Source organism: Manihot esculenta, chromosome 7, assembly GCF_001659605.2.
Source record: "Manihot esculenta cultivar AM560-2 chromosome 7, M.esculenta_v8, whole genome shotgun sequence".
In the NCBI taxonomy this organism is placed as follows: Eukaryota; Viridiplantae; Streptophyta; class Magnoliopsida; order Malpighiales; family Euphorbiaceae; genus Manihot; species Manihot esculenta.
Genome location: NC_035167.2, coordinates 11,769,125 through 11,790,899, shown reverse-complemented (window position 1 = coordinate 11,790,899; position 21,775 = coordinate 11,769,125). Strand labels below are relative to the sequence as shown.

Sequence of the window (21,775 nt, the reverse complement as noted above, 5' to 3'; positions counted from 1 at the left end):
AGAAAAAGTAATATAATTTTTTAAATGTTTCAAAACTGTTACGAGTGAATATCTCATTTTGCTTACTTAATTGGTCAAAAAAGTGGGCAATGGCCAATACCCTCAATTGTAAGCCAAAAATAAATAAATTAATAAATAAATTCTTTCTTTAATTTCTTGTGGGGCCTTCTCATTTCGTCTATATCACACACGCTCATGCACTCTCTCTCTCTCTGCAGTCTGCCCCCACGAAACAAAGAAACCCAAGATCACACTCTTCAACTCGCTCACTGACTCGCTCCATTGTTGCTCTCTAAGAAGAACCATTACAGCTTCTAGCAATCATACCCAGAACCTCTATTCTCAATCTCTTGCTTCTTCTTTCCATATCATCGCCTTCTCTTCTTCTTCTTCTTCTTCTTCTGTGCTCACACCAATGGAAAAGAAGCAGGGGTTCTTTGCTGCTCTCAAAGAAGAAGTAGTCCGTGGTCTCTCCCCTTCTCGCTCCCGCTCCCGCTCCAGCAGCCCCGCAAGAACCGGTTCCCCGATATCGGGTCTGCTCCGGAGAAAGAAGAACAATAGTAGCAACAACAGCCATTACAATCCTTACGCCGCGCAGCCGGAGACTTTGGTAGCGAGATCGGGAAGCTTGAGGCCTTTGATCGGGGAGACTTTGACGCCGTTGATTGAAGGTCCGGATCCTGATGGAGGTGAAGGGGAGCCGAAGCGGGTGGGTTCGGGTCTTGGGGAGTGGATGAAAGGGCAGTTATCAAGGACTCCATCGGTTTCTAGTGTGGCATATAGGAAATCTGATCTAAGGTTGCTTCTTGGGGTTATGGGTGCACCATTGGCTCCGGTGCATGTTAGCACCATGGACCCTTTGCCTCACCTTAGCATCAAAGACACACCCATTGTAATTCTCTTTCTCTGTCTTTCTGTTCTTCCCACTTCTAATGCTTAAGCGTTTCTGTTTCTGTGTTCTTGGAACTCATAGAGTATTTCTCAAGAGTTTAACTAAAGAAAGAAAAATTGGGTTTGCTTAAAGTTTTGGAAACTACTTTTCTTTTTACCTCATTTTCGTTGATTGTTTTTCTTATACAATGTTTTATTCACATACATTAATTTCTTTGGAGCTTGGACTGGGTTTGATTTACCAAGAGTAGTAGTATTTTGGAGTTTTCCAACTTTTTTTGTTCTGGTTATGTTTAAAAGCGTGATTAGGTGTATTTGAAGAATCTTAGATCCATGGCATTATTTAATTTTCTTTTCTTTTCTTTCTCTGTTGATTCTATGTTTGGTTTGCAAGAAAATAGAGGAAAATTGTAAAGAACTCCAAAGTCAGTCCTGGGTAAAATTGTTGTTCTGTTTGCCAAATTTGAGATTATTGCTTTGATTTGTTTATCTGAGCTACCAAACAGATCAAAATTGCGCCAAAAGAAAAGAAAAAATCTACCATTTTTTTTTTCTTTGCTTAGTAGTCTGAAGTTGGTTGTTGCTAGCTGTCAGGACTGATGTCTGGCTTTTTCTACTAATGTGAACAGAACCTCATTTCCTTTGTTCTGTAACTTCATGGTGGAAATAAACTGCTTAAACTTCATGGAAGAACAAATATTCTTAAATTTTGTCTTATAAGGAATGTATTATTGCAGGAAACTTCCTCTGCTCAGTACATATTGCAGCAGTACACAGCCGCCTCTGGTGGGCAGAAGCTGCAGAACTCTATTAGAAATGCATATGCAATGGGAAAGCTTAAAATGATAGCTTCAGAATTTGAAACTTCCACAAGGGTGGTGAAGAACCGGAATGGTACTAAAGGTGCTGAGTCAGGTGGGTTTGTGCTCTGGCAGATGAATCCTGATATGTGGTATGTTGAGCTTGCTGTTGGTGGTAGTAAGGTTCATGCTGGCTGCAATGGCAAACTTGTTTGGAGGCACACTCCATGGCTTGGTGCTCATACTGCAAAAGGCCCCGTTAGACCCTTGCGTCGTGCACTTCAGGTGAAGTTCTGTGCATTAATTCTGCACATACTTGTCTTTTATTTATTGACTACGTTTTAGTTGTTTGCTCAATTCTGCACATGTACCTGTCTCAGGGTCTTGATCCAAAAAGCACAGCTAGTATGTTTGCTGATGCAAGGTGCATAGGAGAGAAGAAGATTAATGGTGAAGAATGTTTTATACTAAAGCTGTGTGCTGATCCTCAAACGCTCAAGGCTAGGAGTGAAGGCCCTGCAGAGATCATAAGACATGTCTTGTTTGGCTACTTCAGTCAAAAGACTGGTCTCCTCGTCTACATGGAGGATTCACACCTGACCCGCATCCAATCTAATGGTGGCGATGCAGTTTACTGGGAAACAACTATCAATTCATTCCTTGATGATTACAGACCTGTTGAAGGGATCATGATTGCCCATTCTGGTCGCACTATAGTGACACTTTACAGATTTGGTGAGGTTGCAATGAGCCATACGAAGACAAAGATGGAGGAAGCTTGGACTATTGAAGAGGTTGCATTCAATGTTCCAGGTCTTTCAGTAGACTGTTTCATCCCCCCTGCAGACCTAAGATCAAGTTCCATTGGTGAAACTTGTGAGCTACCTCATGATGAAAAAGGAAAGAGTGCAATGGCATTAGCAGCGCATCGGGCAAAAGTTGCAGCACTAGAGAAACAACATGATAGCAGCACTGACAATGTGATATGGAAGATGGAGGTCTAACTAAGGGTAGGATTGAATTAGGAAAATTGTTTATACTGTCAGCCAGTTTAAATTAGCTAACCATTAGAAGTTGCAACTTGCAAGTAGGAGATGAAGTCAATTTTTTTGGACTTAGTATATGCCTCTGTTAATCTGTAAATAGAGCATAATCATTCACAGGTCAGATTAGGCCTGAATGAATATTTATACTCTTAATACAGAATCCAACAAGGGAGTTGGAGCTTGGTTTTCCGATTAGGGATAGAGCAAATGGAGGTCAATTTTTAGTTTACCTTTCCATGTCTGTAGGAAGGGGGTTACGCTCTAACACAGCAGAACCATTAACCTTTATATAGTTCCATTGCTTTTGCTTGAATGCATACAGGCATACAGGCATACAGCAGTGGCAGCAAGAAGGGAAGCTGCTACTGGCCAACATAAGTTTAACGCTGATGTCTAGTTTGTTCGTTTTCCTATGTGTGAGTTTCATACTCTTTTTATGTGGTTGCTTAATTGATGTAAAAGTTGTTTATGGGTTTTGAAGGAGCGCAGATGAGATGTCTACTAGATTTTTAGCTGCATTTACAAAGTTACACATTTCAGCTACAATATGTATCTAGTTATTTGTTAGCATTTGAGCAGTGCTGCTGGAAAAGGAATGTAAACAGAAAATTTGTTTATCAACTATTGAATCCTTAGGATGAATATAGATGTCAGAAATACTCTTTCTTTCTCTCTCTCGCTCTGAACTTTGTGAATTCTGAATTTATAGCTTATTTTAAATGTTGAATTGTCTGAATTTGTGTTTTTCTTTTTCTTTTCACTGTTGATGTATGGATGATTCTTATGAGTATTATCAATTAATTAGTTATGGAAGGTCTGTTTAGTGTACTGGATTTTTGAATGCTCAGGTTATGTTGATAGTTGATGCCCCTATAGTGCTTGACAGCATCTTTTGGGTATCTGTACCTATTCTTTTTTAACCTTCTTTGACTATGCCACCTGGTGGGGCGAGAAGGCCTACTTGTGGCCTTGTGGGGTCTCAATTCCCAGAAACTTTAAGCTTTATCCCTTAATTAATTTGAGAAAACAAAAATCCTTTTCTGACCCTATGGACCTGAACCCATCAGCAACACTTCGTGGGTTAAATTGTCAAAAGAAAAAAAAAAAAAACTCAGTGTGTGAAACATCATTGCAGCAAAGGCATGAGATGAGGGTGTAAAAGTCTTCCAAAAGCTAATGTGAATTCCTCTACCTTCCTTTCTCTTTCTCCTGCTTAGCTGCTTTGTATATCATAATATATATATATTTTTTTTCCTGCTTTTTTGCAGACAGTCTCTTCCTTCTTTACCCCACTCTACATGGCTTTATCTCCATTTTTTACATTTTGCATATTGAGAGAAGCTTCCACCTCATCATGAGGAGGGGCTTGCAATTGCTTTGTCATTCTATTGAAGTAAGGTATTCTTTTGTTCTCTCTCTTCCTCTCTCATTATTTATCTTGCCTGATTATGTTCCATTGGGAATGAGAGATTTAAACCCAAAAAATCTGAAATCAAGCGTGATGCTTTTAACTATTAAATTATGAGGCCGTTGGCCTCTCTTCCTCTATATATGTAACAAAAAAAATAGTAAATTGATGTGGGTTTTGGTATATATTAAATATTTAGTGGGGGTTGTGGCATTGAAGTTTCAAGTAGGTGGGTTAAATGGAGAAACCAACTAATATTACAGAAGATGGTGGAGGGTAGAGCATTCATTTAATTTCACCTAATTTTTGCAGCATGTGTTTCTTATTGGCCCCTGAGAATTTGGTGCTGTATAAAGGATAATGTAAAAGCAGGTGAGGTTGATATTGTTAGCTACCATAACCATGTTTCCAGTTCTTCATTTTCCTTTCTTTCTTAATCCCTTGTCCCACTTTTTGGAATTATAAATTGTGCTCATAATAAATAAATATCTTTGAGAGTATTTAGTAATAATAATAATGAGGTATTATGAATATGAGCATTGATTGTTGTACAAACCCATGAGAATTAAGACCATTAGTTATCCTCCCAAAAGAGGTAGCTTTACCAATCACATATTCAATTCTTCTAATCATCTCTTTCAATATCATTTCAATCAAATCTTTACTAATTATATATGCCTCTCTTATTTGATTAATGCTTAATTAACACATTTAATTACACAACTCAACTACTCAATTCCCATTTTCCACTAAAATATTATCATAAGATATAACAAAATTTGTGAATTATTGAATTTACTAATTCATTTTGATGTGGTAACTTTAGTATTAATAAGTACTTTTAATTATTTTTTTGTCTATTTTTATTCATTTTAAAAATTCACTTTAAACTATTTATTTATTTAACTGTTGTTTTTTTTTTTTTTTTTGAACTGAGAATTGAGATTTGCGAGAGTAGAACTGAGACTTCTCAGATTTATTCAGATGCACTTACCATGCTAAGTACAATTGTTGTTTTCTTTGTTTTTTTTCAAATGCTAAAATAATATAAATCTTTTATATAACTTTATTGGCATTAGAGAAATGAGTATATTTATCGCAATAACAATATTGCATTGAGCTCTAAGATTGCATGCCTCATAAGATTCGTGCAAATGGTGCTGCATGGCAATCTACTCCACTTGCTCACTCGAAACATACAGTCATGGCTATTTCACGGATTCCTCCGGAGGTTGGTCGGTGTAAGCTTAACACTGATGAGTCGTGTAAGAAAATCCAGGGTATGGTGGTAGTGGTGTTTTTCGGGGTAGTTTGGTATTTGAAAATATGGATTTCCAGCAAAGTTGAGTATCTGTACGTCAATGGATGCTAAGCTTCGAGCCCTTCTGCATGGTCTACATATGCATGGGAATATGAATTGATGGTTGATTATTGAAATATATTCACAGGCGGCTTTAAGGCCTCCGCGGAGGATGTACACTTACGTCTACGGTGTCTCCTAGTTGAGTGTAAATCTCTTTTGCTCTGTGATCGGCACTGTTAACTTGGACATTGTTATCGAGAGGCAAATAAGTGCCTTGACTACTTGGCTAAGCTGTTTTCTCCTCAGCTAATGTAGAGATCTTGTTCAACCTCCTGTTGCGGTGGGAAGCTTATTGCTTTGGGATCAACAAGTTTTAGCTAGTTCTCAAATTGTTGGTCTTTCTTAATACTCTCTAAAATTCTTACTCTCCTTTGTTAAAAGAAAACCAAAATTTAATTAATAACATAATTTCTTTACTTTAAAACTATTCATTTTGATTAGCTAAAAATTAAATTTAGAATGGAAATGGTTTGTGATAACCTCCAGATCTTTTCTAACCTAGGAATAAGGTCGGGTCCAAAAGAAGGCCACAGGTCCAAAGCCCATCAGATCATACGCTCGAGAGGTGGCTCGACTTCACGGGCCTGGGCCGGCAACCCAGGGTGATCCGGATCAGATATGAGCACAAGCCCCATAAGGGAGTAGGCCCAATCACTCACCAGCCCTACCCGCATGTGCTCTGAAGAGCATTAAATGGCCGTTACGCATGGAGCAGGTGCCTGACACGCTCGTACGTACGGGCCTGAGTGACAAGGACATGAAGCACTATATACTGGGGGGTCTTCTCTTGCAAGGGGTATCTTCTTCTTTTTCTTCTCCTGCCTGGACTCCATTTTTATTTTCTCTGCAACTCTTGTCTAAGGACACGACTCTTATTCATGAAATCTGACTTGAACGTAGGAGGGTCTCCGCCGGGGCATCCCTGGTGGACCCCTGACCCCCTTTTCCCTTGTTTTGCAGGTCCTTTCCTCAAAGAAAATATGGAGAGACCCATTTGACAGACCCATCAAAGAGCCCAAAAAGGAATCAGATCCATATAATAGGGGACGAGCGAGAACCAGATCTATCGGATATGGAGCCCAGGGAGATTGAGAGTTATCAAATGGCGCCGTCTGTGGGAACGAAGGAGATCTTTTCGTCACCGGAGTTCCTAAATCCACCCATTGAGATCCACATGAAGGTATGAAAGCTTATGCGAAAAGAAAGCTGGAGATTTACAATAACCCAGCTGAGTAACCTAGCTGAAAAGAAAGACCTAGCTGGTTCAAGAATACATTGATAGTCTTTTAGATAGTTTATTTTAACATTTATTGAATTTTATTACTACTAACTTTTTCTTTGAAATTTTACGAAGTGAAACTTCAGATGATATATATATTTGTTGAAACTGTGAGGTCGGCCGTATATGGTAAAAGTTAGATGGGCATGTTGGCTACAAAGTCACAAGTTAGCAAGATAGAGAGAAAAAGAAAAATTAAAAAAAATAATAATAATAAATAAATAAAATAAAAATAATAAAAAAATAAATGTAATACCCGGCGAGAGTCCGGCATCGGACTTCCTGTAGTCCGGTGGAATCTCGGGTGTCGGAACCCTCTAGAAGGGTAATACATATGTTTTCTAACATATTTTAACTTGTTTTAAGTGTTAAAAGAAATGAGTTTTGAAAGAAAAGCAACAAGGGAGAAAAGCCAAGGTTCGGCCGCCGAAGGTCACTTTCGGCCGCCGAACGTGCATGGCATTCGGGTTCTCCTTCGGCCGCCGTAGTTGGTCTGGCCAGCCAACTATAAAAGGCCCTAGGTCGGTCAAATGGATAAGATTTGCTGTCCATTTGCACGAGCTGAGGTGAGACTTGATCTTCCTTGAGTGATTTATGTGTTTTCTCAAAGCTTTCATGGTTTTGATGGATTTGCTTGTGGTTTTGAAGTTTTTGAGCAAAAGAGTGAAGTTTGGAAGCTTGGAGACTTTGAGAGAGGATTTCTCCATATCTCCACGTTGGGATCGTTTAATCTCTTGTTTGGAAGAGGTAAGTGAAGATCCTGAACTTCCTTTCTTGATTTTTGAAGGTTTTATGGAAGTTTTATGGAAGTTTTATGGGTAGTATGCATGATAGGGTTTAGTTGAGGTTTTTTATGATCTTTGGTGCATAAGTGTGTATATGTGTTGTTTGTGATGTTTGTTGGGGTTTTAGGACAGGTTTAGACCCCTTTGTGCATGTACATATGTATATGCTTGTTGAGGAGTTGTGTGTGCATGTGGAGTGAAGGATTGGAGGAGTTTTGCATGAAACAGAGCAGGTTTCTGCCCAATGGGCAAAAACCAGGTTCGGCCGCCGAAGGGAGGTTCGGCCGCCGAACCCTTGTGGAGGCAGTTTCGGCTGCCAAAGCTTGCCCCCGAACATTTGGACTTTCGTCTCTAGAGGCAAGGTTCGGCCGCCGAAAGTGCCGCCGAAGGTTGAGTTTCGTCTCTGGACGAGACTTTCGGCCGCCGAAGGTGCCGCCGAACATGCATGAGTTTCGTCTCTGGAGGGGAGTTTCGGCCGCCGAACCTGCCGCCGAAAGTGCCCTGTCCAGCTTTCTTTTGCATGTTTTATGTGATTGTTTTGGGATGTTTTAGAGGGCTTTTTAGGAGTTCCTTAGAGATGTTCTTAAGTTAGTTTGGTCCCTCATTTGAGTCCATCTGTGTAGGAACGGACCAGAGGAACCCCAGAGATCAGCAGTGAGCACTGCTTCAGAACCTGCAGAGTCAGTACAGAGTCAGCCAGAGGCGAGTGGAACTTAACTAAATCTTTACATATGAGACATTAACTGCTTTGAGCATGCTTCATGCATCATGATTGCACTGTGTATAGGGTGTTGCATTAGTATCCATGACTATGACGCATTGCATTTTTCCATGTACTTGGCACTGTTCCTTGTACATTGCATTGTTGTGAGATGGACATAGGTTGGCTCATTAGCCCTCACATCAAGACCTGATGAGCCCATCGAGGGCCAGGCACAGGGTACTTCGGTACTATTGTTTGTATTATCAAGACCTGAGGAGCTCCTTCGCGGGCCGGGCACAGAGTAGAGGGAATTTTGAGTCAGTCCATCTAAGATGGGTGATTACTTGTGGGTGATGCATTTCATGCGATCATGTTTTATTAACATGTTTTTATCTGTTCTACTCACTGGGCTAGTATAGCTCACCCCTCTCCCCTAACCCCAGTGTTGCAGATTCAAAGTACAGGGGGCAGTCAGTAGGGTGCAGAAAGAGAAGAGTCATGTAATAGCTAGTGTGGACATGTAATTATAAAGAGATAGTGTATGTTGTACAGTGTATAGAATTGTGCTTGACTATATGAGTTGTAATCCTTTGTTATACATGATCTTTTTATGCACATGTAATTCCTTTATGTGTTTGAAAAATCAGGCTTACCATAGTATGAGCTTAGCCCATCTAGAGCAACGATGAGAGCTCTAGTAGGGATTGACAGTACAGAGTTAGTGCATGCACAGGTTAAGCCTTGGAACAGAGAAAAGTTTTAATTTTTACAGAAAATGTGTGATCATGTATGGTTTTCACAGGTACACAGACAATATAGCAGGCTTACTACGGGTCCCGGCGACCTTAAGTCGATCTGGATCCTAGTGCCGGTGGCAGTTCGGTTTCCGGGCTGTTACAATAAAAATAAAAATAAAAATAAAAAAGGAGGAGAAAGAGTGAGAGAAAGAAAGGACAGCTCTGAACAACAAATAAGCGAGGTCGGATGGTTGGAATAGCAAAAGTGGAAGGAGCTCGAACTGCTAAAGACACGCCGACCTGAGGAGGAAGTTGCTGTTCTGGTCGAACTGTAACAAGTGAGGTCGGCGCGACGCTGAAATGGGCTAGACAGGCAGATGTGATGGTGCCGAAGACACGCCGACCTGAAGAGGAGGTCGCTGGTCTGATCGAGCTCCAACAAGTGAGGTCGGCGCAGAAATGAACGATGTCGGCGCTGCTGATCTCATCGCCATCGACAGCGAAACCATTGGGCGCTTAATCAGATGATGGAGGCCTGGGGCAGTATAGTGGTGGTTTCTTCTTTGCCGGTGGCCTGTGTATTGCGTCCTCTGTATCAACTACAGGAGGGCGTCCAGGCTTGTGTGGTGGCGACACTCCCCTGCGCTTTTATGGCTTGTCTTTATCAGGGAATACTTTCTTTTGGTGATCACCAACTCCTATTGATCCATCAACCGAACTGGGTGGCCACTTATTTGGGGATCCATGGTGTTTGTCTGTTGGGTCAACTGAGGCGTGTCCCTCTGCAGGAGGAGGCTTGTTAATTGGTGGCCTGCGAGTTGGTGGCGGGTTAATTGGTGGCTGGCATTAGCTGGTTCTTACAAATGGCATAGAAGTAAAGCTACAGAGGAATGCCCTTAGTGGGATAGAAGATCCCACCGACAGTGAGGATGATGATGATTTGGAATTTGATAATGTACAGTGGAATGGATCTGACATGGCATCCGATGACACCCAAAAGTCCCATAGATCAAGGCATAGGACGCACAAATCAACGGGTCATCTCACAAGACTATGAGCAGGTCCCTCTCTTGTGACTCGCAGTCTAAGGGCTCTGTTCCCACACCTCGTGGGACCACGAAAGTTGACCTCAGCAAATTAGAGATGGCTGCCTTGTGGAGATATTGGAGGCACTTCAATCTTGTGGATGTTGTCCCCAACCCATCTAAAGAGCAACTAGTAGATGTTGTTCAGAGGCATTTTATGTCCCAGCAAATGGACGAGCTGCAGGTGATTGTGGGATTTATTCAGGCTACAAAGAGACTGAAGACCGTCTGCAAGCGAAGACATGATTATCAGTCACAATGTTTACTGAATCTCAAATACTAACAGATGCTGGTACCTAAATCTCAAATACATGATTAACAGAGAACGATCTTCTACATCCATGAACAATTCCGAAGAACGGATCAGCCATCAATCACGCTCTGATCCCACGGTCATGGTTCGTCCACTAGACATGAGTTCCTGTCCCTTTTGTGCTAAAGAACATGGGTGAGCAGACAGTTTTTGTTATTTGCTGAATTGCTGGAGACTATTTCGAAAACGACCCATAGCAATTTCAGTCCAGCTTTGGGAACTAGTGAAAGGTCTTCGACTGAATGGAAATTTCAGCCAACTTATTACTACCAGGTGAGGAACTTAGTACAACCCTCCTGGAATTTTGATTCTTTAATCCTTCTAATTATTATTATTTTAAATGCAAATATCTTAGAATATCATGTCTAATTATAAAGTTTGAATCTTACAATAAAGTTTCCATGAGTACACAAGTATATGCCCAATAACATACTAGTTTAGCAGGAAAGTTTTCGTTGCTAGTTAAGAGTAGCATGAATTTTCTAGTAAAAGGGATTACGTATTTAAACATATTACTTTTGTAAAGTAAAATTTTAAGAAATTTGCACATGCAAAATATTGTTTATTGCATCTCTAAAATTGCATGAGTTAATGTTGTTAGAGCTAATACTTGCATTCATCTAAAAAATAAAACTAAGTGTCATGTGCGATATATTATTTATTGATGAATATTATTGAACTAACGACGAGCATCCTCGTTGCTCTTATTACTACCAGAAAAATCCCGAATCTCGCTTGAAGACCTTCTTGAGGTATAGAGACCTTAGGGAGGCAGAAGACCAGGATCCCCAAGATCTCCTGGCAATGAAGACCCTGAGACATAGAGACCTCAGAGGTAGAAGACCGGGATCCCCAAGATCTCCCGGAAATACAAGTCCAGGATCTCCAAGATCTCCTAGCAATGAAGACCCTGAGACATAGAGACCTCAGAGGTAGAAGACCGGGATCCCCAAGATCTCCCGGAAATACAAGTCCAGGATCCCCAAGATCTCCTGGCAATGAAGACCCTGAGACATAGAGACCTCAGAGGTAGAAGACCGGGATCCCCAAGATCTCCCGGAAATACAAGTCCAGGATCCCCAAGATCTCCTGGCAATGAAGACCCTGAGACATAGAGACCTCAGAGGTAGAAGACCGGGATCCCCAAGATCTCCCGGAAATACAAGTCCAGGATTCTCAAGATCTCCTGGCAATGAAGACTCTGAGACATAGAGACCTCAGAGGTAGAAGACCGAGATCCCCAAGATCACCCGGAAATACAAGTCCAGAATCCCCAAGATCTCCTGGCAATAAAGACCCTGAGACATAGAGACCTCAGAGGTAGAAGACCGGGATCCCCAAGATCTCCCGAAAATACAAGTCCAGGATCCCCAAGATCTCCTGGCAATGAAGACCCTGAGACATAGAGACCTCAGAGGTAGAAGACCGGGATCCCCAAGATCTCTCGGAAATACAAGTCCAGGATCCCCAAGATCTCCTGGCAATGAAGACCCTGAGACATAGAGACCTCAGAGGTAGAAGACCGGGATCCCCAAGATCTCCCGGAAATACAAGTCCAGGATCCCCAAGATCTCCTGGCAATGAAGACCCTGAGACATAGAGACCTCAGAGGTAGAAGACCGGGATCCCCAAGATCTCCCGGAAATACAAGTCCAGGATCCCCAAGATCTCCTGGCAATGAAGACCCTGAGACATAGAGACCTCAGAGGTAGAAGACCGGGATCCCCAAGATCTCCCGGAAATACAAGTCCAGGATCCCCAAGATCTCATGGCAATGAAGACCCTGAGACATAGAGACATCAAAGGTAGAAGACCGGAATCCCCAAGATCTCCCGGAAATACAAGTCCAGGATCCCCAAGATCTCCTGGCAATGAAAACCTTGATATATAGAGACCTCACTGAGAGGTAGAAGACCTCACTGAGAGGTAGAAGACCTCACTGAGATATAGAGATCTCAGAGAGGTAGAAGACCTCACTGAGATATAGAGATCTCAGAGAGGCAGAAGACCTCACTGGGAGGTAGAAGACCTCACTGGGAGGTAGAAGACCTCACTGAGATATAGAGATCTCAGAGACCTCACTGAGAGGTAGAAGACCTCACTGAGAGGTAGAAGAGCTCACTGAGATATAGAGATCTCAGAGAGGCAGAAGACCTCACTGAGATATAGAGATCTCAGAGAGGCAGAAGACCTCACTAAGAGGTAGAAGACCTCACTGAGAGGTAGAAGACCTCACTGAGATATAGAGATCTCAGAGAGGTAGAAGACCTCACTGAGATATAGAGATCTCAGAGAGGCAGAAGACCTCACTGAGAGGTAGAAGACCTTACTGAGAGTTAGAAGACCTCACTGAGATATAGAGATCTCAGAGAGGTAGAAGACCTCACTGAAAGGTAGAAGACCTCATTGAGAGGTAGAAGACCTCACTGAGATACAGAGATCTCAGAGAGGCAGAAGACCTCACTGAGAGGTAGAAGACCTCACTGAGATATAGAGATCTCAGAGAGGTAGAAGACCTCGCTGAGGTATAGAGACCTCAGGGAGGTAGAAGACCAGGATCCCCAAGATCTCCTGGCATCGGAAGAACTCGCTGAGGTATAGAGACTTCAGAGAGGCAAACGGCCAGGATCCCGTAAATCTCCTGGAGCAAAAACGGCCGGCGAATATCTCAAAGATCTCCCGGAGCAAAAATGGCTGGAATCCCCAAGATTGTCCGGTGCTACAAGCAAAAACAACTCATAAGAACATAGTTTCGATCTCACATAAAAGATTGGGGCACGGGACCATAAATGAAAAGCTAAACTCCGACCTCCCAAAGGAGCTTGAGTCATCAGGTAGAGAGACTTTGATCTCACACAACAGCCAAAAGTGCCAAAGCACCATGTCGATATCAAGAAAATGATTTCGGTACTGGTAAACCCAATAGACAGACCGAATTAAGGTAAGGCGAATCCTAAGCAAACTGCATACCAAAATACAATGCCAAAAAGAGAATCAGGGGCAATCATAAGAGGCACCGACCTCGAGAATTGACCGCTCATACTAAATCAACTCAGCTGGCCTAAAGAGAGGTCCAGGCAATAAAGGGCCCGCAAGACGCTCAAGAGCAGACAGCCCATAAATACTCGGGGGCAAAAAACATACACGAGAGTCCAACGCTTAGATAAAGAATCGAGAGGGCAAGACGGTCAAATCCAAAACAGATAGTCCGACCTCTGCAATCCAAGGTCGACCTCCCCGGAAGCCTGGAGGGGGCCTCACACCTGGACCGGCAAGGCTAAAAGCCTATAAAAGAAAAGTTAAAACCGAACAAATGAACAGTCAGACTGAAACACAGCCCGAATAAGGCTCGACAAGAAAGCAAGAAATTAAGTCCGACTTCACAAAAGAGCTCGGGGCATCAAAGTGAAGAAAGTGAAATTCTGAACTTCGGAGCTCGCGATATAGGCAGCATCACAGGCTATAGGCACAAAAGCCTAAGCAAAAAGCAAGGAACTGAGCTCCCAGCTCGGATGAACTCGCAACAGGAAAACACTCAAGTAGAATAAAGCTAAATACAGAAGAAATAACAGAGAACCGAGCTCCCTCTACAAAAAGGCCTTCAAACGCATAAAAGGATAAACGAAGGCGAAGGACCATGCTCACAGCTCGGATTAACTCACAATAAACAAACGTTCAGCAAGAATAACCCAGGAAGAGGAAAACAACAAAAGAACGGGTACTTTATCCTAGTGGAGCTCACAGCTCAAACCGCACCGACTACCAGAAGGTTATCTCAAGAGGAACAAGGTATTATATTCCTGAGCTCGCAACAATGACGAGATCGTGAGCCAAAAACAGAAATGCCCTCATGAGAATAAGAAAAACTCGTAAGTCAGAAGCTTGAAAAACTCGTAAGTCAGAAGCTTAACCAGACTCCGAGCTCTTAGCCCGGGTCGGTTCGACCAACAAAGACCCAGTAGAGCCGGCCTGGTCCATCAAATAAGTAAAGTTGACAAAACCAGAAGACGGTGTGAGTAGAAAATAATGACAAGACACAGGCCGAGGTGAAATATCATTCATCATCAAATACACATCTCTAGATCGCCATACATTTAAACACCAAAGTAAAGAGATAAGAAAATAAGGCAAGAAAAGGACGTTTTGACAAGAGCCGTTCTTGAGCTGCACGGTCATTAGTAGAGCCTAAGTATTTACCCCCTCACCAGTCATGGAATAACTGCTGAGGAGGTAAAGGGGCAATTGATAACCTCCAGATCTTTCCTAGCCCAGGAATAAGGTCGGGTCCAAAAGAAGGCCACAGGTCCAAAGCCCATCAGATCATACGCTCGAGAGGCGGCTCGACTTCACGGGCCTGGGCCGGCAACCCAGAGTGATCCGGATCAGATATGAGCACAAGCCCCATAAGGGAGTAGGTCCAATCACTCACCAGCCCTACCCGCATGCGCTCTGAAGAGCATTAAATGGCCGTTACGCATGGAGCAGGTGCCTGACACGCCCGTACGTATGGGCCTGAGTGACAAGGACAGGAAGCACTATATACTGGGGGGTCTTCTCTTGCAAGGGGGTATCTTCTTCTTTTTCTTCTCCTGCCTGGACTCCATTTTTATTTTCTCTGCAACTCTTGTCTAAGGACACGACTCTTATTCAGGAAACCTGACTTGAACGTCGGAGGGTCTCCGCCGGGGCATCCCCGGTGGACCCCTGACCCCCTTTTCCCTTATTTTGCAGGTTCTTTCCTCAAAGAAAACATGGAGAGACCCATTTGACAGACCCATCAGAGAGCCCAAAAAGGAATCAGATCTATATAATAGGGGACGAGGGAAAACCATATCTATCGGATATGGAGTCCAGGGAGATTGAGAGTTATCAGTTTGAAAATTTTATTTTTTCTTCTCGTCTAGTTTTTAGATTTTTCTCCTATTCGTAGATATTTAGAGAAAGGGAGAGAAATAAAAAAGATTGAATTTTCAAATATATATTATCAAACCGATCCAATGAATAGTACCCTATAAATGTTATTACAGGTTGTTTCATAAAATTTTTACTTGTTAACAGGCACCTGCAATTTCACAATTTAATACCTAAATTTTATATTATTTACAAATAAGCCATTTAAAATATATCAAAAAAAAAAAGATTGATTTGTATTAAATATAAAATAATGTTAATTCTAATTCCACAACTTATGTATGAAAATCAAACACCTTAATGTAGATAATCAAATGCATATTTATGTTTTAATGTGGGACCAAATGGCCCCTAAGATTAATGTGGATAATCAAATGATAATCTTTTATTAATAGTTCTCTCTCATACCTTAAAAAGATATTAAAATATTTCCAACTGAAATTCTAAGCTGGAAAAAAAAAAAAGTATGCTAGGTAGCCCTGCATTTAGAAGTGTGCAATGCTTCAAGATGTGCGCATGTGTGTGAAGCACGTGTGCATCATTCAAAATAAGCTTTATGCTATGATGGAAAGTCCAGCTATTTCTGACTAAAAGATAACAAGAGTTCAACTTTTTTTTTTTTTTTTTTTTTAAAGAAAAATAAAAGAAGAAGAACAAGAAGAAGGTAACATGAGTTGAAGGCTAGGAATTGTAGTTCCATCCTGTTTGGTGAAACTTAGAAGATTAATAGTATTATATTTCAACAACTTACATTCCAATCTTTATAATTTATATATTATAGATAATTATAGTTTATTTTTAGAATATTATTATTTAATTTTTATATTATAGAGTAATTTATTAATTAGTTTTTTAATTTTAAAAAATATATTAAAATATTTTAACATTTTAAAAAATATATTAATTAATTTTTTATTAATTTATTCATTAAATATTATAAAAAATTTAAAATAATTTTAATATAAAGAAATTAATTAGTAAATTTTTTAAAAAATTTAAAGAATTAACTAATAAAATTTTTTAAATTATAAGGATCAAATAGTAAAAGAATAAAAAAAATTAAATAATAAATCAATAAATGAATTTTCTTATAATATAAAGATTAAATTGTAATTTTTTTAACAAGTAGAAGATGAATATTTTTCAATTGAGCTATTAAATTTTGATGGGTTTGATCATTCAGTAGTTTTTATGGTATTAATAACTTTATGATTTTTTTTTCTCTGTCTTATTTCAAGACCTATAACAATTAAAAATGTTGAGTTCTAGTTTTATATAATTCTTGTTAAAATATAGATTCAATTTTTAGAAATTAGACTTAAAATTAAATTTCAATACTGTTTTAATTTGATTCTAATTAATTTTTACACAGTTTCGATTTAGTTTGATTTTTTATTTTGATTATATTTTAATTTTATTTTTAATATTAGTTTGAAATTTTGATCATTGCAAATAAAATTATAATATTTTATCTTTATTTTAAGATAGTAAATAATTTTAAAGTTTTAATATTACAATAATAATACTAATTTTAAATAATAATAATTATTATAAAATTATATGTATTATATATAATCCTGATATTTTATTAAATAATAATTATTATTATAAAATTATATGTATTATATATAATCCTAATAAAAATATCAGGATAAATTATATTTTAGTTTTTAAGTTTTAACGTAATGAATGGATTGATTTATATATTTCTAAAATTAAACACTTAAATTTCTATATAATCAATTTGTCCAAATTGAATGTAGTTCTATTCATAATTTTATTAGTTAATCGTCAAAGGAAAAATAAATATTTTAAATATCTCATATATCCTTATAAATACTTAAATTCTTTTAATATAAATAAAAAAATTTTATATTATATAAATTATACTTTACTTCTTAAATTTTAGCATGGATCAGTTCTTATATTTTTAAAACTAAATTCTTAAATTTCTTTATATTTAATCCATCTAAAATTAGAGTTCTTACATCTATTATAGATATTAATTCAAAATTAGTGGATGGTCAAATTTTTTCTAAAAGTATAATTTCTTCCTAAAATAGTCTTTATGAAAGTTTATAATTTATTTAAAAATTATTTAATACCATTTAAAAATAATTGAAATTGTAAGTATTTTTTAAAAATTTTGAAATTATAATTATTAAAATATTTTAATGAATAAAAATTATTAAAGATTAGTTAAATAAAATATTATAAATAAAATTTAATAGAAATTTAAGTATTCTTTCAAATAAAAAATGAACGATCAAAATATTTAAATTATAATACTTGAGAACATATTGATTGTACAGAAATTTAAGTGTATAATTTTAAAAATTAATTGATCTATTAATTATACTAGAATTCAAGGACTCAAATGTAGTTCATCTATTTAAAAATGATAATAAAAATATTTTCACACTTTTTAAGGATAAACATGAATGGAGTGACTTTTAATTTGGACAAACTGATTGTAGGGGATTTAAGTGTTCGATTTTAAAAATATAAGAATCGATCTATTAATTATATTAAAATTCAGAGGTTAAAATGTAATTTATCTAAAATATTATATTTTTTAAATATAGTTATTATTTATATAATTTTTAATAAAATATAAATATGTAATTAATAACTAAAGTATATTATATAATTACTATGTGTTTCAATCATATAATAAAAAACTATAAAGTAATTTAACATATTTATGATTAAAATTATTTTTAAAATATCAAATTAAAAAATAATATTAAATTATATATTTCATATTTAAATATAAATTAATTATATAAATATACATATAAATTTATTAAATTTATAAATATAACTCAAACAAATATATAATTTTTAGTTTAATTTTAAATCGATACAGTATGAATTCGAAATCAGAATCAAACTAAAACTATAAATATAATATTTTTACAGTGATAACTTTTATTTTATTCCGACATGGTTCGGTAAAAAATTTTTTAACTTGGTTTAGGGCTCCAAAACCCTAACCAGCCTCAATAGTAGCAGTAAAGTATAAACTCCCTCGTAAAGTAGGAGATTTTCATGTTTGGTTTGTAATGGTTTAGATGGATTAAATCTAAGCATGATTCACTTTGAAATTAATTAATATTATCAAATTGATAATAGAAATTAATGAGAAAATAATAATAAAATTTACTAATATCAAGATCTTTTTTTAAGTTACCCTATAAAATTAACATGAAAAATTCCAAACAATTGTAAAAAAAATATCAAATCAAATCGTTGATTCTTGTTATTACATGAATTAAAAACACATTGACTTTGACATTTGAGAACTCTAAAAATGTGGTAGTTAATATTAAAAATATTAGCTGGGTTTTAGGAAGTGTTCTCATATTTCTTGACATGTTTGGGAACTTCAAAAATTTATGTATGGTGAGAAAGCTATGAATATTATTTATTTCCTCGGAAAATTAATTACTTGGAAAAAAAAATAAAAATAAAAAGATTAAAAACAGTGTCGGCAAAGGCAGCTTCTTCACTGGTTTCCATGGAATGGTAGATTTAGATCGGTGCATTTAATGATAGAATAGGCAGTATCCAATAATTTATGCATATTTATAATAATACCTTTTATTATTAACTACTCCCTTTTGTACATTTTTATTTATTATTTAAAGTTTTTATATAATAATTCAAAAAAAATAAATTACATAAATTATAGTAAAATATGTTTTAATTTAACAAAATATTTTTTAAATATAAAATAATTAATAAATGTATCTCTATTTTTATAATTTAATACTTTAATATTTAAAGTATTATTTAAAAAGATAAAGAATATAAAAATTATGGCACAAGTGTGTATTATTTAAAAAAAATATTTAAAAATAAGTGCATAAATTATTAGGCAATAACAGCGTCAGTGTGAACATGCACACTCGTGGAATATGCATGGCTGCGGTGTGTACTCGCAGAGAGGATGTGAGACTTAAGACCTCATTTATTTTATCACACCCAAAAAAAAATAAATGTTTTTTTTTCATTTTATAATTATCTACTTTTTATTTTTTAAATTTTTTAAAATTTTATTCATTTTCTTTTTTTATTATAATTAATATATAAATTAATTATGATAATCATATTTAATTTTATTTTATTTATAACACAATCTATCACTAATGGCTTATTGTTTTCAAATGAACATTCAAATTATCTCTTATAATTTAATTAAAATTATATGTTATTAATAACATTTTTATTATTTAAATAAAATTAATATTCTCATTTTAATTGAAAAGTTAATAGAAAATATTAGATTTTAATTAAAATAACTAATTTTTTTAATTTTTATATAAAAATTAAAAAAAATTATGAGAGGAAGGAATACAAGTATCAATGCACATAAAACCCCTTTTTAAATATGCCGAGTTCAGTTTTGCCCTTAAAACTTTTAAATTATTTTTAAATAAATATATTTTTAATTATTGTTACAGTTAATTTTTAAATTTCCACTTAAGTTCAATAGTTTTTTTAATTAATTTAACAATAATAAAAATAATTTTTAATGAAAAAAGTATTATTAATTTATCTCTTTTATAAAAATAAAACATATCTATTTGAATTTAGGCAGAAAATTGTTCGAAGGGGTTCAAGATATTGCTTTATAAAAAAAGCCCACAGCTAAACCCACGTTTGAGCACAAAACCCATAACCCAATCACCCAATCTATAATCAAATCGTCCGACTAAAACTCGATGCATCGCATAGGAAACTGTTCCGTCCACCACCATCGCTACTGATCCAACGATCGATGAAGATACAGAGCTAGGGTGTGCATTGGTCGGTTCGGTTCGGTATCGAATCGAACCGGTCAAAACTGATTTAACCGAATTATTTCAAAATGTAAATCGAACCGAATCAAATAAGATAGAAAATTAAATCGAACCGAACCAAACTAGTTCGGCTCAGTTCGATTCGAAATCGATCTTTGAGCTTTTTTTTTCAAATTTCATTTAATTATATTATAATTTGGACCTAATAGGTATTGATTTAAACCTAATATATTTAATTAATCATAAAATCGAATCAATTAATCATAAAATCCAAATTAATCAACAACTTCTAACGTGATATACTTAATCAATGAGTTGGTACTGAGCTTCACCAGCTTCTTTCATGGAGCCATTGGCTATTGCATTGCTTATTTTCACCTATTCAGAGAAGAGAACTTGCACCACAACTCTAAGTGGCAACCTCTCGTTTTGAGTAGCATGCATACAGGCATCAATGGAGAGTTTTTGACAGTCCATCACACGACATAGACACTTTCTTTCATGCTTAGTCAGTGATGGATGAGCCTGTTGAATTGTGATTCAAATAAGAATTTATAAAGAAAAACCAGTGCTGGAGAATAAAAGAAGGATGAATTACCTTAAGATAAGAATCAATTGCTCGATAAAGCCCATCGTCGCATGTTCTTGCAGATTCAGGCAAAGCTTCTGCAAGTACCTGAAACTTGGTTAATGAAAGGTTTCTGTCTTTGGAAACCTCTGTGAAATAACTGTCAACAAGCCTAGCAACTCTCATTTTGGCATTTGGATTAGTACCCTTTGGTCAGAAAGTGATTGTCTACTTGAACTTGAAGTTTCTGTCTGTTCTTGAACCAGAAAATGCTCTAAAATTCTCTGAACTAGGTCCACATCAAACAAAGTTTCACTCTTATTGTAAGAAGGAATTAGAAGATCAGACAATGTTGCCTATTCAAATTGCATCCCCACACGTTTCTCTAATTCAAACAACATCAAAACAATATCAAAACAACATCATCAAAATATAATAATAAGTAGTCCACACTCCATATTATGTCCATATACTTCATATAATCCACTAACAACCAACCATATATCCATATTCAGATATCCTCCATTTAATAAACATAAAACCTAATAAAATAGTTAATTCCAAAATATCCATCAACAATTATGTCACTAACAATCAACCCTCTATTCTTCAATTCCTCCATTCTTCAAATGCCAATTAATTTCTATAAAAACATGAAAAAAATATTAGAATTGTTAAACTAAATAAAAAAATCCACTGATATATATATATAATTACCTAATTTACCTTCAACTATCCAAATTTATCATATTTTCATTTGTACTACTGCTTATGTCCACATTTGCAAATGCTGAAAAATTAAAAAAAAAAAGTAAAATTGATACTTTAAAATAAAAATAAATAAAACATAAAAAAGCAAATTAAATAAGATTAATACATACATTCTTCAAGTCTTTCAAGGTCTGCAATTTGTTCTTCAATCGATTTGTGATGTTGGGATTTTCGCAACCAATCTTGTGTGCATATTAAGGCTTCCACTATTTTAGGAGTTAAAGAACTAGTAAAACAATCAAGCACTCTACCTCCAGTGCTAAACGCTGATTCTGAAGCAATTGTAGATATAGGAACCGCTAATATATCT

The 21,775-nt window shown here is 36.6% G+C and overlaps 2 protein-coding genes and 1 pseudogene across 2 annotated transcripts; 2 read left to right on the top strand and 1 right to left on the bottom strand.

Annotated features, from left to right (window-relative positions):
• The first annotated feature begins 200 nt into the window (after positions 1 to 200).
• On the top strand, positions 201 to 3,379 carry LOC110618418. Its single transcript, XM_021761548.2, has 3 exons — positions 201 to 892; positions 1,629 to 1,976; positions 2,072 to 3,379. Exons 1-3 carry the CDS (start codon positions 416 to 418, stop codon positions 2,693 to 2,695), a joined length of 1,449 nt encoding a protein of 482 aa, XP_021617240.1. The 5' UTR covers positions 201 to 415; the 3' UTR covers positions 2,696 to 3,379.
• A 6,160-nt stretch (positions 3,380 to 9,539) lies between these two features.
• LOC110618972 lies at positions 9,540 to 10,380 on the top strand (annotated as a pseudogene).
• Positions 10,381 to 20,442: 10,062 nt separating this feature from the next.
• On the bottom strand, positions 20,443 to 20,880 carry LOC110618973 (root phototropism protein 3-like). Its single transcript, XM_021762237.1, has 2 exons — positions 20,725 to 20,880; positions 20,443 to 20,651 (listed from the first exon to the last, which is right to left on the bottom strand). Exons 1-2 carry the CDS (start codon positions 20,878 to 20,880, stop codon positions 20,505 to 20,507), a joined length of 303 nt encoding a protein of 100 aa, XP_021617929.1. The 3' UTR covers positions 20,443 to 20,504.
• Positions 20,881 to 21,775: the final 895 nt, after the last annotated feature.